The following is a 16,254-nucleotide window of genomic DNA, read 5'->3' as shown; positions in this document are numbered from 1 at the left end:
TCCTTGTGCCTAAATACAAATATACATTTTAAACACTCGTGTTACACAGACCTGTTTATATCCCGTGCACCAATGACTATACACCAACACTAACACACAACACAAAATACACACAGGGGCGGGCACTTTGCCACACCCTGGCACCTGCTGTTTTCTGTCTACAATAAAACATGAGTGGCATAATTTATAGTGTGCTTAATTTGCATAGTGCATAGTGGGTCTGAATGCAAGTCTGAATGCTTGTAGACAATATTTGTTTTTTTGCACCATTTGATGAGACTGCTTAAATGATTTTTTTTGTTTTATTATTATATGGCCTCCATTTCTAGAGGTTGTGTTGTCATATTTGTTCAAAGTAGTTTTTCAGCTTTATTTCAGGTTTATACTGTTTTTTAGGGATCCTGTTAAGTGGGGGCACCCAGAGCTGTGGGTTTGGGAATAATTGATGCATGCTACAGGTGTACTGTGTTTGGTCCCTTGGGGTTATATAAAATCATGTGTCTTGTAATTGAGTTTTAAACAAGCATTAACCTATAGAGATCAGCTCTGGGAGACCAGCAAACAGCACATTTTATTAAGCAGGCCTAGTTGAGACAAAACAGTATTTCTGCAATCTAGATGAAACTAGCTTGGGGCTATTATGGATAACTAGGTCATTGTTGCTCAGAACAGAAGAGGTTATTAGTGAGATGATGTGAAATAAAGCAAGACCACAAAGTAGGAGTGGAAGCCACGCAAACAAGAGTGTTGAAAGGAGTGATCAGAAATCACAAGGTTTTTTACTTCATGAAAATGTTAAAAAAAAGAAATCCTGAGAAACTCGATATTGAAAAATATACAGTATAAGTAACAGACAAAAAGTATTTGGGCAGTTTAAAAAAAAAAAATTGAGAAAAAAAGTGATTTCTATAATTTCTAATTGTTCTATGGAAAGGTATACATTAAAGGAGAGATTCAGCTTTATAATAAAACAACAAATTATTACATGACATGCATACAATGAAAAATAACATGCAGAAACTAATTTCATACTTTGACAAAAGTATTTGGGCACCCTTACAGTCTTTTTTGTATTTTGAAACCAGTTCCTGTCATCTTTCCTGAGATTTTTGCCCATTCTTCAACACATACAGCTTTGAGTTCTGCAAAAGACTTTGGTTTCCTTTTTGCAACAGCAGCCTTCAAGTCAATCTACAACATCTCGATGGGACTCAAGTCTGGGGACTGAGATGGCCAATCTATAACTGTGATCTTCGTTTTTTTTTCAGAAATTCCTTTGTATACTTTGCAGAATGTTTAGGGTCATTATCCTGCTGGAATACAAACTTCCATCCAATATGCCTTCTAGCACTGGGTAACAAATGAGAGTGCAAAATGTCTTTATATGTCTTTATCCTTCTACAATACAAAGGTTGCCAATGCCTGAGGAAGAAAAACAAGCCCATACCATCACACAACCTCCACCATGTTTAACACTGGGCATGATTAACTTTTCCTCTCTTCCTCCAAACATTTATTAAAAACTGCTCTATTAAATCTGTATACAGTATAATAGCATATTTTCCGTTTTGGCTGTTTTGCTGTGAATCATTTCTGAGAGAGAGAATGCCTCTGGTCAGTGAGCTACTATTAACGGACTGTGTTTATTTAAGTATGCTATAGTTACTGCTGGTATAGTCAGTGTGCAGTTGGCAAACATCACGTGCATTCCCCTTGCCTTCTGCTACATTCCCCCTGGCAAATCAGGCACGAAAGTGCATAAAAACTTCAAACTATTGTGTCTGGGTCTAATTAAAAGGAACTATAAACCTTAATATTAGTGAAATATTTCTCTGTCTCCTTCTCTCTCTCTCTGTTTAGTCAGGAGCCACTACTACTATCTCTCTCTCTCTCTCTCTCTCTCTCTCTCTCTCTCTATATATATATATATATACATAAACACACGCACACGCACACACACACACACACACACACACACAAGGTATTCCATTGGTTTTTATACAACAGCCGACATCTTGAAAACAAGCCCCGGTAGCCCTGTGAGAATTGCACTTCTTAATTATTAGACTAAATATTTACAGAATACTTAAGACTGCTGCTATAACCATGCTTTAAGATTAGCGCCCCCTGAAATTATTTTTATTTATATTTTTTTGTTTTATTTTTCACAAATTTTGTTTTATTACCGATAATAACTACACAATTATTATATATAATTATTATAGATTGTACATCAATCTACCCATAAACAGTATTGCAATCCCATTGCACTGAAGCAGGGCTCCAGTATACAAGCTTGGGGATCCTCAGTTTTTAAACACTAAGCAAAGCAGATTCATTCATTCAAATTAATTCAAAACCAAAACTGCACTTGCTCCAGTGCAAAGTTTGCTCCACTTAAAATAAAACAACAAATTAGCATACTAATACATAATATAAGCAAGTACTTCTACAAATGATCATTTTGTCACCATCAGCTGCATACACGCCCTCATGCTCAAATTTATTTGCAGCGTTGTTTAATTGTTAAGCGCGGTTTAGAAACAAACATATCTTTCATTACAATCTGAATTCCCAAATGACTCGCTCCAAATTATACATCTATGCAGCAGTGCTAGTCAGAGCTTCTGTTTCCCCTCAGACCGTGTGTATAGTAACAGCTGAGCTTTGACAACTATGATTGCAAGTATTTAAACTATTTTTTTGTATAAACCTCCCACTTTTAAAACTGTTATTCTGTCTTTGCTTTATAATTTTTCATTTTATTTCATTTTATATTTGCACTTAGTTATTTTGTGCTATTTTGTATTTGCTTCTCTTTCTCTCTCTCTCTCTCTCTCTCTCTCTCTCTCTCTCTCTCTCTCTCTCTCTCTCTATCTCTCTAAATTATAATACAGGTGCATGCTTCATATATAAATAGGACCTTTTTTGGTTATTTTAAAAAGAACCCAGGACCCTGGGATTGAAGCCAAAAACACAGACAAACCCAGAAAACCGGGATGCCATCCAAACCACAATGCTTCACGTAATTTGTTTTCTTGAGACCCAAAAAACATTCTACTGAAGCCACTTTCATACTGGCACTCTTACCCAGGTCCGGACCCAGGTCCTGGCTAATGATGTGGGTTGCCACACTTTGAACCGGATTGCGCGAGACAAAATAAACAGCCACGCCTACATGAAGCTTGCACTTCCGCAAGGAATGTTTCTGTTTATTCTGTTTAGCCATGTTTTTGTTGCTTGAGACACACCATGAGGCAGGTTGCGGCAGCGATGTAGAAACATTTGGTCTAATCAACATTTGGGCCGATGGTTCAATTAGGAAAAGCATGGATGGAAGCGTCAGTAACAAACTGCTTCAGGGCTTTGATATGTGTATTGTGTACTTGCGTCTGTCACCCAGGTCAACCCTGCTTTATCAAAAGCAGTGTGAAATCATGTACCCGACCCGCTTGACACCGGATCCTGACCTGGGTAGGTTCTGACCTGGGTAGATCTTACCAGTGTGAAAGGGGTTTTAAATGCATCTTACATTTATTACTTATTTCTAAAAATATAGGGATACCTTGCTTGATTGTTCAATAATGCTCTCAGTGTGTTGAAACATTTTGATTACTTATTTAAGCATATGACTGAGAAAGCATAAAAATAGAATAAAATATTGACATTATTTTTCAAAGGATTCCATTCAAACTTTCATATATAAAACCTTGTACCCTGTCTGGAAGTCCTGCTGTAGTTGCTAGGTAACTGGGGATTTTCAGTTTCGGTGTTCAGAAAATGGATCTTTGCTCTGCAGACACAGTTCTGTGCATATAGTAGTTAATGCAGGGGTGTCCAATCTTAGTCCTGGATGACTATTCCACTACTACTTCAGGGTCTGTATGGAGGTTTCATTGGTTCAATTAAACCATTTAGCAGGGCTGGAACAAAAACCAGGATTGGAATTACCCTCCCAGGACTGTGGTTGGCCACCCGAGTTAAGGTATTATCCCTGTGGGGAAGCATAAAAGAGATAGATAGCAGGGGATCTCAAACCCGGTCCTGGGGACCCCCATGTGTCTTCTGGTTTTCATTCCAGCTGAGCTCTCAGTCACTTAACTAAACCCTTGAACTGATCATTTGTTTAACGGCAGCATATGAGGGACGCATCAGAACTGTATAACCGAAGGTTATTGGTGCAAGCGTGCATCCTCAAGGACCCTTGTGTCTATTGAAGGCAAGGATGGATCTACCACATTCAAGTAGTAGAACCTGAAGAATGTATGCGGTGTAGCCCAGCTAGCCGCTGTACATATATAGGACCGTGAGGCCCCTCTGAAGAGGGCCCAAAATGTAGCCAACTCTCTAGTAGAGTGCGTAGCTACTCTCCCAGGTGGGATTTTAGCCAGTACTGTCATACGCCGCAGAGACTGTCTGCAATCCAATGCAGCAGTCGCTGCTTTGAGAGGGGCTGTCCTAGGGTTCATATACCATGGCAGACAAAGAGCTAGTCAGTATGATGCAGAGCTCATGTCCTATCCATATAACACCTCAATGACCTCACTGGACAGAGGAAATTTAATCTACTATCCTCCTCCGAAGCAAACGGAGGTGGATGGAAAGACTCCAGGTCCACAGACTGATTCATGTAGAAGGCTGTAATCACTTGAGGAGGAAAGCAGGGTTTGTATGCAGTGACACCCTGCGGCCAGTGTCCCAAATACACATGCAGGAGCTATGCACCGACAGCGCCTGCAACTCACTGACCCGCTTAGCGGGGTTACCAAGAGGAAAGCTGTCTTCATAGACAGAAGCTTCAACTCTATGGAGTGTATGGGCTGAAACGGGGCCATCGTGACACCTCCAGTACAATATAAAGGCTCAGTTCAGGGAGAAAAACCCTCCTAGGAGGGCATAACCACCGAGAGCCCTTGAGAAATTGGGTTACTAAAAAATGCGCACCTGGAGATGCTGAATCTATGGGGGCATGGCATGCAGAAATAGCCACTAAATACACATTCGATGTGGAAGGTGACCTGCCAGCATCAAGCAGTTCTTGCAGAAACTGCAAGATAACTAGCATGGGGCAAGAAACTGGGTCATGACTTCTAGCCAGACACCAATTCTGGAAATACTTCCACTTATAGGCGTACAGCTATCTAGTAAAGTCTGCCCTAGTGCTCTGCAAAGTACCCACAACCACGCCTGATAGCCCTAAGGCTGTCCAGTGGCCCCATTCAGGGGCCACAATTATAACTGGAACCTACCAGGTTTTGGATGCCAGAGAGTGCCTCTTGCCTGACTGAGGAGATCAAGATGATGCAGGATCTCCCAGGGCTAGCCTTGTATGAGCTGACATAGGGTCGAGAACCAAATTCTCCTGGACCATTAGGGGACCACTAGAAGAACTGTCACTTTCTCTAAACGGACCTTCTCCAAGAAGGCCGGGAGCAATAGTACTGGCAGGAATGCTTAAAGGAGCGTCCTGGGCCACTCATGGGCTAGGGCCTCGATGCGGAGTGGACCTCCGAAATGGTAGAGTGAATACCACAGGTGGCAATATGTCATGTCCACTGAGGCAAAGAGATCGACCTGCACCTTCCCAAACCATTCCCAAATGCGCTCCATCACCTGGGGGTGGAGTTGCCACTCTGACGAATGCGCACCCTCCCTCGACAGGAGGTCCGCTGCCCAGTTCACCACTATGGAAAGATGCATCGCCCATAGGGACAGCTTGTTCCATTGTGCCCAAATCAGGAGCCGGAAGGTGAGGCGATGCAACCCCCAGGGAACAGAGGCTACCTTGGTGGATGACATACACCACCACTGATGGGTTGTCCATTTGGACCAGCACATGTTTCCCATGCAACACTGGAAGAAAGTGCTGTAGAGCCAGAAAAACAGACTGTAGCTCTAGCATATTTATGTGCAGGGCTGTCCAACGGCCCAATCAGGTGCCGCGGACTCCTCAGCCTTCCCAGAACGCCCCGCAACCCAAGTTGGAGGCGTCTGTCGTCACCACTTGGTGAGTTAACACCACTCCAATCCGCAGACACCCAAGCAGGTGAGAGGGCATCCTCCACCATCGTAAGACCACGGAGCACGTGTCAGCCAACGATGTCTGTCGCACTTGGGATGTAAGTGGAATAGATTGAGCCATGCTTGGTGCGGGCGCATGCATAATAGACCCAGCTCGATGGCTGATAGGTATTTGGCTATCAGGCCCAACAGTTTTTGGAACTGCACCAAGGGAACCTTCAATCCCTGGTGGAACAGGGAGAGGCAACCCTGAATAGCAGCTAATCTGTCATCCGACAAGTATGAGCGTGACATACTGGAGTCCAGCTGGAGCCCCTAGTACATCGTGCACTGTACCGGTATAAGCCGACTCTTCGCATCATTGATGGTGAGACCCAGCCTCGCCAGATGTTGCGTCACAATCGGCGTGTGGGCCATTGCTCCCACTCATAACTGAGAAGAAATCAGCCAGTCGTCGAGATAGTTTAGTACTCTGATCCCCTGCAACCACAAGGGGGCCTGGATACCGTCCATACACTTTGAAAACATACAAGAAGCCAGGCAGAAGCCGAACGGCAGCACGGAGAACTTGTAAATGCTTCCCTGAAAGGCGAAGCAGAGGTACTTCCTGTGCTCTAGATGAATGGGAACATAAAAGTTCCGTAAGTCCACGGTGGTGAACCAGTCCCACGGTCAGACTGACTGGAGAATGTGACGGTGAGTCAGCATTTGGAACTTCCTTTTTTTCAAGAATTGTTGAGGAATTTTAGGTCTAAGAAGGGTGAAAGCCAGTGCCTTTCTTGGGTACTATGAAATATCTCAAGTAGAACCCCTCTCCGCAGGAGGTGGTGTCTGCGAGACAAATGGCTTACTTGCACAGCAAGGTGGCCACTTCATCTTTGAGTACAGAGACCTGAAGAGGGTCCGACACAGATATGTGCGTGACTCCTTGAAAGGGGGGAGGTCCTAAACGGAACTGCAGCGTGTAATCGTTTTGCATGGTAGCGAGCACCCAGGTGTCCGAGGTACAAGCATGCCGAAATTGCAGCTGCTGTGCAGTGAAGGAATGGTTCTGAGTCCTCAAGCCTTCAGGACCTCTACTGGGGCTGCTGAGGTTGGGTCGGAGCACTTTGAGGCGGCTGTCTGGAGCGATGGCTGGGGAATTGCCTCTTGGAACGCTGTTTGCATGGACACACCACGCCCTACGTTCTTTGTGCTCTGTGGAGGGGCTCGGTTTTCCATCATTGCTGTGGCCTGTAGACGATGCCTCAGTTCATCCAACAGGGCAATGGGCACGGAGACCGTCCTTGTGATGGAGGGGGGGGGGGCTGCCAACGGCTCAACTTACCCCAAACTGGAGCATGGGGAGGTACCAGCGTGGCCACCTGCCGAGATGCTTTGCGCTGCCGAAGGGAGCGCTGTAAGATCTCCATAGCTAGACCATATGTATGCCCCTTTGATATTGGCGCATCCAGTATAACCGCTTTATCCACGTCGGGTACCCTTGCTTGTGACAGCCACAGCTGTCTGCGAGCTACCACCAGTCTTGCCAGGCTTCGACCTAAGGCTTGCCCTTGAAGTCCGGAAATCTGGAGTAGCGTACTGGAGAGGAGGCAGAGCTCCATGGCCACAGGCTCTGGGAGCGAGGCCCCCGTGAGCACGCCGTCTAAAAACATGGTGAGCCATGAGGGTCACCTGCATTTCCACTGTGTAAGCCCTCCTCATATGTGTCTCCGTAACCCTACATAAGGGTTCAGGCACATAGAAGCGCATCTTGATGTGCACCGGGGTCGCATATGCACCGAGGCGCAATACGCACCAAGAGCACTGAGCACCGAGCACACTGTGTGTAGCAAATGTCGAGTGCACCAGGTACTGTGTGCATTGAGTACCATGTGCACTGGGGTCGCGTATTCACCGAGGTGCTATACGCACAGAGGGCACCGAGCACCGTGCACAACGGGTGTACTGGGCAACGCGTGCACTGAGGCACCAAAGCACCAAGGGCTGAGCGTGCACCGAGGTACCTAAGCACCATGGGGCAGCTGAAACAGCGGTGCCTACCCTAACCACGTGTAGTCGCATGCCTGGTCAGCACACAGCATATACCAGGGGACACACAGGCCGAAGTTGAGGGGGACTAATCTGTGGATGGAGTATAATGGAATTATACAATCACAACAATATTACAGGGAGCACACTGCTGTTATTCTTGATTTTTCGAAGGCCCGACGCACCAAGGTGGACAGGCTGGGGTCTGGAAAAATACAGGATGTGGAGGATAAGGCCTTCTGTTGTTGTTTTTTTTTTTTTTTTTTTTTTTTTTTTTTTACATAGCTGCTACACAACGCAGGCAAGCTGGATACCACGTGTACACTGCAGATGTGCCAGCAAGGGTATTTAGTTAACAACAATAACAATATATATTACTTTTTTTCACAATACGCTCAGATACCAACACAGAGGGTCTTACCTTACCATCTTGAGAGGCAAAAAAAGAAATGGCTTCCTCAGTATGACTGTAGATGGGACCGAGGTCGTCCTCCAAGGAAGGGGCCTATCGGCAGCTCTGGTATAGAGAGCTCAGATAGGCAGGCATATCCAATTCCTAATGTTGTTGGTGGTCATCCTCGAATTGAAAGGGAAAATTTTTGAAGGCAGGTGGATATAGAATTAAAGCAAAAAAGGTTTAGTGGGCATGAAGAAATGAGACACATTTAGTACAATTCAGTACATTTTACATTACTAATTTTGACAAAATATTTTTTTTTACCTGCCCGTGTTTGAGTTTTGCAAGCCAAGTCAAGACAGGAAAATCATTGTGCGAGTCAAGATTACCACACATCAGATGTTATATGATTTCTTGTGAGGCGGCACACTTTGTCAACAAAATGATCTTGGCGACTTGTCACAATCTCAAATGTAACTTGTTTTAAACTATATTTTATGTATAGCCATTGACATATCTCAGTATAAAAAGGAAAGACTCCTGTTATAAGCTGTATGTTAGAACCAATTTTTTGATGAAAGATGATTTATGTCTATATTTTTTTGTATTCAACAACCAAGGTAACAAAGCAAAAATTTGACTGGATCTTTACACTAGCTTCCATGCACTAAAAACTTTGCAAATATGTCACATTCATATGAACAAGCATCACCATTGGTACAAGCATTACCATACCAGACATTTTCATCTATAGCAGATGACTCTCTTTATGGATGACATTTCAACATATATTTGACATATAGTTTCAAAGCCTATACTGCATCTAAAACACACAGCAACAACAATTCACATTTCTATAGCGCCTTTCATCACGGTGATCCCAAAGCGCTTCACACACACACAAAATGAACAATTAAATCATTTAGTCAAAAACAGTCTAATACACAAATTTAAAGTGATAACAAATTAGATTTTAATTGTAAAAAAACAAAAAATGTATACAATGCTTTGTACACTATGATATTAAACATCATCTTTTTGTAATTAATTGTTTTATGATTCATACTTAACTTGAGACAATCATAGTAAAAAAGGCACAAGATTAAAAAAAAAAGTAATTTGAATGGCTTTTGAAATATAGCGAGTTATGAATTATTTGTTTTATTACAAATTTAAATTATTTACAGATTATTAAATGATTCACTTTATCAGACACTTTACTACAATGTTTTGTAAATTACGTTAATTTTAAATTACGTAAATTAATTTAATTTATTGGATGTATAAGTCAAATAAATATCTGCCAGGTTTTTTGTTCCTCATTTGATTCATAAATTATTTATTTTTTTGCAAATAACCTGCCAGTGCCTGCAGATTAAAATAATAATATTACAAAAATACATGCATTCAGCTACAGTCACAATAAAGACCAAAAGGACAAATTCAGCCAACAACTCATTTAGGATTCCCTTCTTATGAAACTGGAACAAGTATGTAGCTTCAGTGGTGATGCTGTGCTGCTTTCTTCTGCATATCCTATTTCTTATTGGTTAATAAGAATGTGGGGGTGGACTCTGAGCACACAATGCAGAATTATAAAATACCCAGTGGTAGCTGGAGCTTCAGTTTGCTTCAATGACAACACAGGATTTGCACATCACAAAGTGATTAAAATGAAAAAAAGTTTTCTACTGCTTTTTTCCTCTTTGGATAACCAGAACGCTTTAGAGGAAGCTGATGCTAAACAATTAATAAATGGCAAGAAAATAAGAAGCTATTTCAGCACGAGAAAGGTTGGCAAGTGGCAAGATTTTTCCCTACAGTCCAGTCCAGTAAGTCAATTCTGTGATCTACCTTGTGCAGTGCTGTCAATGCATGTTTTTGGAGCTTGTTGAACTGGTAAACAACACAGTGTCTTTCAGGAATGTGAGCCTCACCAGAGTTCATTCAACTGATTATACTAGAATGGTCGAAATAACAACAGGGTTCATGATTCACAAAATGAACTCCACATATCACCACGGATTAATTCTAGCCTACCATACAAGGAACCACACTTTAGGTGCTTATGCAGGCACTAATCAGTCCAGTGAAAAAGACTCCTCCTCTTCAGGGTGTTATGAGCAGCTTTTGGTCTCAACTGAGGTGTTTCTGGTCCTTGGTATTTTCAGCCTTTTAGAAAACATTTTGGTTATTGCTGCAATTATAAAGAACAAGAATCTACACTCTCCTATGTACATCTTCATCTGCAGTTTGGCAGTGGCTGACATGCTTGTAAGTGTGTTAAACGCCTGGGAAACTATAGTGATGGCCTTGATCACCGGTGGGCACCTGACATTCCACGACAACTTGATCAAAAACATGGACAATGTGTTTGATTCTATGATTTGCAGCTCATTGCTGGCTTCAATTTGCAGTCTGCTGGCCATTGCAATAGACAGATACATCACTATCTTCTATGCCCTCCGGTACCATAACATCATGACTGTAAGAAGGGCTATGATTATTATTTCAAGTATCTGGTCTTTTTGTATAGTGTCTGGTATCCTGTTTATAATTTACTCTAAAAGTACCACTGTCCTAATTTGTCTTATTTCCATGTTCTTCACTATGCTTGTACTCATGACCTCTCTCTATGTCCATATGTTCATGCTGGCTCGGCTGCACATGAAAAGAATCGCAGTCCTTCCAGGGAATGGCACAATCCACCATGGTACCAATATGAAAGGAGCCATCACCTTAACCATCTTGCTTGGTGTCTTTGTGGTATGCTGGGCACCATTCTTTCTCCACCTCATCCTTATGATCTCCTGCCCTAGAAACCCTTACTGTGTCTGTTTCATGTCTCATTTCAACATGTATCTCATTCTCATAATGTGTAACTCAGTGATCGATCCATTAATCTATGCATTCCGTAGCCAGGAGATGCGCAAGACCTTTAAAGAAATAATGTGCTGTTGCAGCTTGCCAGGAATGTGTGTGTGTGAACTGCCCACCCGCTACTAAAAACAAACGGCACAGTTTGCAGTCACTATTTTACTATAGAACAACTGCATTCCTAAGTGAAATGAACCGCCTATGTTGATTTAATTTCAACCACATTTCTAACAATCCAGGCTGCTAATTAAACAATCCAGGATGCTGCCTTTAAACAATGAAACTGTGAGGGCAAATTCATTCTCAGAACTGCACTTTTTCATTTTGCTCAGTCAGTTTGCAGAGCAAGTTATTTATTCATCTTATTTCCTGACAAACACAAATTAATCACTGCAAGGCATAAATCACGCAATGACTTATTTTGCAATTCGTATTATTTCTTTATGAAACCCAAATTGTATTATATATGATTCAAGAAGTCTGCTGTGTAAATAAATGATTAATGATCTTGTTAATGTAAGCAAATATGTATCGATTTATGGACTTGGTAGTCGAGCAAACATGTGTAGTGGCAGATGTTTTGAATGTGTAAGGAATATATTTTGGTTAATGTTATCTGTGGAATCTTAATTGTTTTTGCAGGGTAAACTCTACCTTGTTTTTGAATTGTGTCTTCAATGGTTTCTCAAATTTGCCTATTTTACTTACTGCTTTTGTCATGCCTGAGTGTTATAATGTACGAACATGGGTTTCAACGTTAAAATGTACTATTATTTATTTGAAAGAACTGTATAAATTTATTTTTTGTGCCATAGTTATTTATATTAAATACTTTTCTTTCACTGTTCTATTTGAATTATTCGATATCTGAAAATAAAAAGGATAAAGAAGAAAACAATAGAAATTACAAACTACCATTTTCAGTAACACTGTAATGTACCAGTAATTCAAATGCAATTATGTATGAACTAAATGCAAACTATTTAATATGTAAGTCTTCACTCGTGCTACATTCGATATTTAATCAAATAACTTTGTTATTGGATCTGAACCAGAGGGTCCCAATGTATAATTTGTGAAATGTGACCCTACAAAAAATGGGTCTGTCTTTCTGTTGAGAACAAATGACCTGTACCATACTGTAAATTTATTATGGGAGGACAACTTGCCCCCTGGAAAAGACACTTGGTTACTATAAATATTAATAAAGCATGTGTCAATTATGTTATTACAGTTTCTATTGTGACTTGCCTTAATAATACTTTAATGTTACCATTATTTAATTTACAAATACTAAGAAGAACTGCCAATTCATTTTTATGTTTCGCTTTTATAGTCCTGCTCACATATGTAACTGAGATGGATTTACCAGTGAGTATGAGGGTGATGGGAAATGTAGTTCTGAGAGGTCCATGTAGGTACATGTGAAGCCATCTTGAGGCAGGGAATGCAATTTAAATGTTTTTAAATAGTGGTAAAAACAAAAAATAAAATAAAACAATGGCCACATCTTATACAAACAGTTGTAGCAACACATAGGAACATGTAACAAAATAAAATAAAAATATCTTTATGTACCCTTTAATGTTGACACTCCTCTGAGACTGAGGAAGGAGAACTCAGTATTGAAAGGGTAAGTGGAGAATTTGCAGGAGCAAGTGACTGAGTTTCAGTCACAACTTAAGAATGCACAAGGAATGTATGATTGTGTGGTCTGCAAATGTATAAACAGGACCAGGTTTGAAAGGTGAACTCACAGGGTTGAAAGACAAGATACAAAGAAAAAAAAAGTTGAGAAGGTATGAAACACATGTAGCAGCAATTGGTGTCCTCATCACTCCAGCAATGGAAGACAGTGAGAATAGAGAGGATGATTGGGATGAAAGTTGAACGAGAAAAGGAACTGGGTGATGATAACACAGACACGGAGTTGTCTATAAATCTGTAATGAACTAAGATAACCCAGGAGTATTTTATTAAAAATATTTTTGTGACTAAATGTTAACAATGTGGATGAAGTGTTTATTTGTGTCTGAGTCTAGATCCATGGTTATATGTTTGCAAACCTATTTGAATAAAACTAAGTTGAAAAGAGAGTGCATGTAATAGCATCACAGTTAAAAAGAGCAATGCAAAAATCCTGACTAAATCTCTAGACAATAATATGATATATAAAAATGTATATCATGTAAAAAACAATTTAAGGAAATCTTAAATATATTATTTAAGTTTACTGGTAAATCTGTAATGATTATGAGTGAAGCCAGACATGGTTTTATTTTATATTGTTGCATTAATTGAATTAAAACATTAAATTACAAATTGGTGAGACTGTTTGAATTATAAACTGGAACAGTAATGACATACCTTTGCATCAGTAGTCTGGGTCATGACCTACTTGCTGTTTAGCTGTAATCTAACTATTTTTATGTACTACTGATCTTATGACAATGAATCATAAGATGCCTCTGGATCTGGATAAAAAGACTAACAGCCTGATGTTCCGAGCTTTATTTTCACTCTGCTAAGCCCAGAGAGTGTATCTCACTGTTGATGCTGTATACTCTGTAAACTAGAGTAAAAATAATCTATGTCAGATCTCAACTAACACATTGTGCTACATGACTTAGCACATGAGGATGTGGTAGGATTCCAGTTATTTTGCAAGGGATTCGGCTTCTGAACAGGTGATTGCATATTTAGCTGCAGCTGCAACTTCTTGCAAAGCAGCATGCACCTCCCCAGTCTGGTATCAGGCAGCTTTAACACGGCCAGTTATTGTCTCCCATCTGATATCATAAATTGGCTTGACTGTGATTTGAACATAGGTACAGATAATCTTCCATCTTTGAATTGAGACTGAAGATACTGCTTTATTGCAGGCAGCCATAGAATAATTGTGCTGTTACCGAGGATTGTGCAGCATTACTAATAATTAGGTTTAGACTATGGCAGCTGCAGGGGATAAAAAAATAAAAAAGCTTTGGGACTGATTTCAAACAAGCATGCTTGACACCACTGTGCTGTCATTATCATAGTCCTGACCCCTGCAATGAACTAGGGATATTCCTTTTTGCCTCAGGAATCTAAGACGTGTCTCAGTTAGACCTGCACCAGTTGTCACTTCTGCATTTAGAAAACCAAGAAAATGATTTTTGATGCTCACACTGCTATCCTCACTGTGCATGATCCCAAAAACAGTGGACATCATCTCAACATGGCTTATGTCAGGTGTACAATCTAAAATGATAGTATAGTACTTGGCCATCTTGATCCTGTTTATAATTTCCTCAACCACCTTGCTGCTCATCAGCTGTATCAACTCCTTCTGAATGTTATTTCCAAAGTAAAGAGTGAAGTTCTTTACTTCTGATCCAGTGCACATGCTCTTTTAGAAAAGGGTCAAACTTTTCTAGAAGCTCAGATGCTTTCAGAATACTCCCAGCAGTAAGAACAGGTTAGGAGAAATGAAAGATGCTGCTGGTATTTTGTGAAGTGCTTTAAGAAGCCATGGCATGATAAGACGCATGTGACAGGGTCTTCCTTGGGTCACGCGTGTGGGTAGCCGCTGTTCAAGCATACAGAGAGACTGAGGTGGTGTTGAAACGCCGGCACAGGCGCACAGGATTTATTAACAAAAACAGAAAACGAAAATAAAATAAAGGTGGTCATGTGACGTTACCAGCGATGGTAACGCACAGCAAACTGTACAAAAAATGCAAAATAAAACACAATACCCCAAACTATAACTCAAAAGGTGCCGTGAAAACGGCAGGCCTTGCAGCAGCCCCGAGCAATCTCCCGCAGATGTTTTTAAACTGACGGACACTCGGTCGAGACCCACCCACGTGCTGATTGAGGACCAGCACAGCCAATCACTTGCTGCCCTTCCCTCAACCAAGCATAGCAGGCAGCAAGTCTCAATCAAGCGCCCGTCTGTAAACAATAATACAATCAAACTAATCAAGTCCCAAAACGTCACAAAATAAACCCATTCCCACATATAAACCACACCAACACTAATTTACCACTGTGCAGGGCAATCGCACTGCCACATAGCAATATAAATGTAAGTGGTTGTTGTCTAATGACTTTTTAAATGTTTGTATTCTATGTAATCAAGATTACCCAGTTTCAAACACCTGTTTTGTTAGTGCCCTTTCTGTATGAACCAGCATTGCATGATAATATAAATATAAGTTTTTATAAAATAATGTTAATTACAATTAATACAGATTTAGGGTGGATTGTGCACATCAAAATTCAGCCTGGATCACACTTGATCCCAGATTGAATCCTAGATTGATATGTTTTTTAAAGATAGAAGTAAAAATAATTGTACAATATATAGAACCCCATTACATCATGGAAGGATAAATCATGGATTTGAATATAAACAATAACAAACAGTTGTCATGCCGTCAAAAAACCTATAAATACCTCCAATGTTTTGATTCAAACACATGCTCCCTTGAATTGGGCAGCTGGCTATTTGAGCTATAGAATATGGCTATATATATATATATATATATATATATATATATATATATATATATATATAGAGAGAGAGAGAGAGAGAGAGAGAGAGAGAGAGAGAGAGAGAGAGAGCCAGCCTGCTAGTCTAGGATATGACAGATTTCCATTTTGCTAATTATTAGGCAGTATGGACTATAGGGCTGTGCCGAGCAATGAGTACAAACAAATAATCGTAACGAGTATGGCCATTTATATGTATAAATATGCAATGAATCATCTCCTGGCTGCAACAGGGCAGTGATGATTGTCAATCTCAAGACAGAGAACCGTTTTAGTGCAACAGAGCATTTTACTGTAGTATATTTTCTTCATCTTAACCAGTTGGTACTTGTCTGAAAATGACACAGTATAGATTCTCTTTTATGTATGTTTGTTTTGACATAATACTGAAA

General features: G+C 40.6%; 1 protein-coding gene across 1 annotated transcript; it reads left to right on the top strand.

The window, feature by feature from the left end:
- The first annotated feature begins 10,162 nt into the window (after positions 1-10,162).
- Positions 10,163-12,018, top strand: LOC121308181 (melanocortin receptor 4-like). Its single transcript, XM_041240457.1, has one exon. It carries the CDS (start codon positions 10,325-10,327, stop codon positions 11,453-11,455), a length of 1,131 nt encoding a protein of 376 aa, XP_041096391.1. The 5' UTR covers positions 10,163-10,324; the 3' UTR covers positions 11,456-12,018.
- Positions 12,019-16,254: the final 4,236 nt, after the last annotated feature.

This window comes from Polyodon spathula, chromosome 3 (genome assembly GCF_017654505.1).
Source record: "Polyodon spathula isolate WHYD16114869_AA chromosome 3, ASM1765450v1, whole genome shotgun sequence".
In the NCBI taxonomy this organism is placed as follows: domain Eukaryota; kingdom Metazoa; phylum Chordata; class Actinopteri; order Acipenseriformes; family Polyodontidae; genus Polyodon; species Polyodon spathula.
Note: the sequence above shows the minus strand (reverse complement) of the source record. Positions and strands in the feature narration are given on the sequence as shown.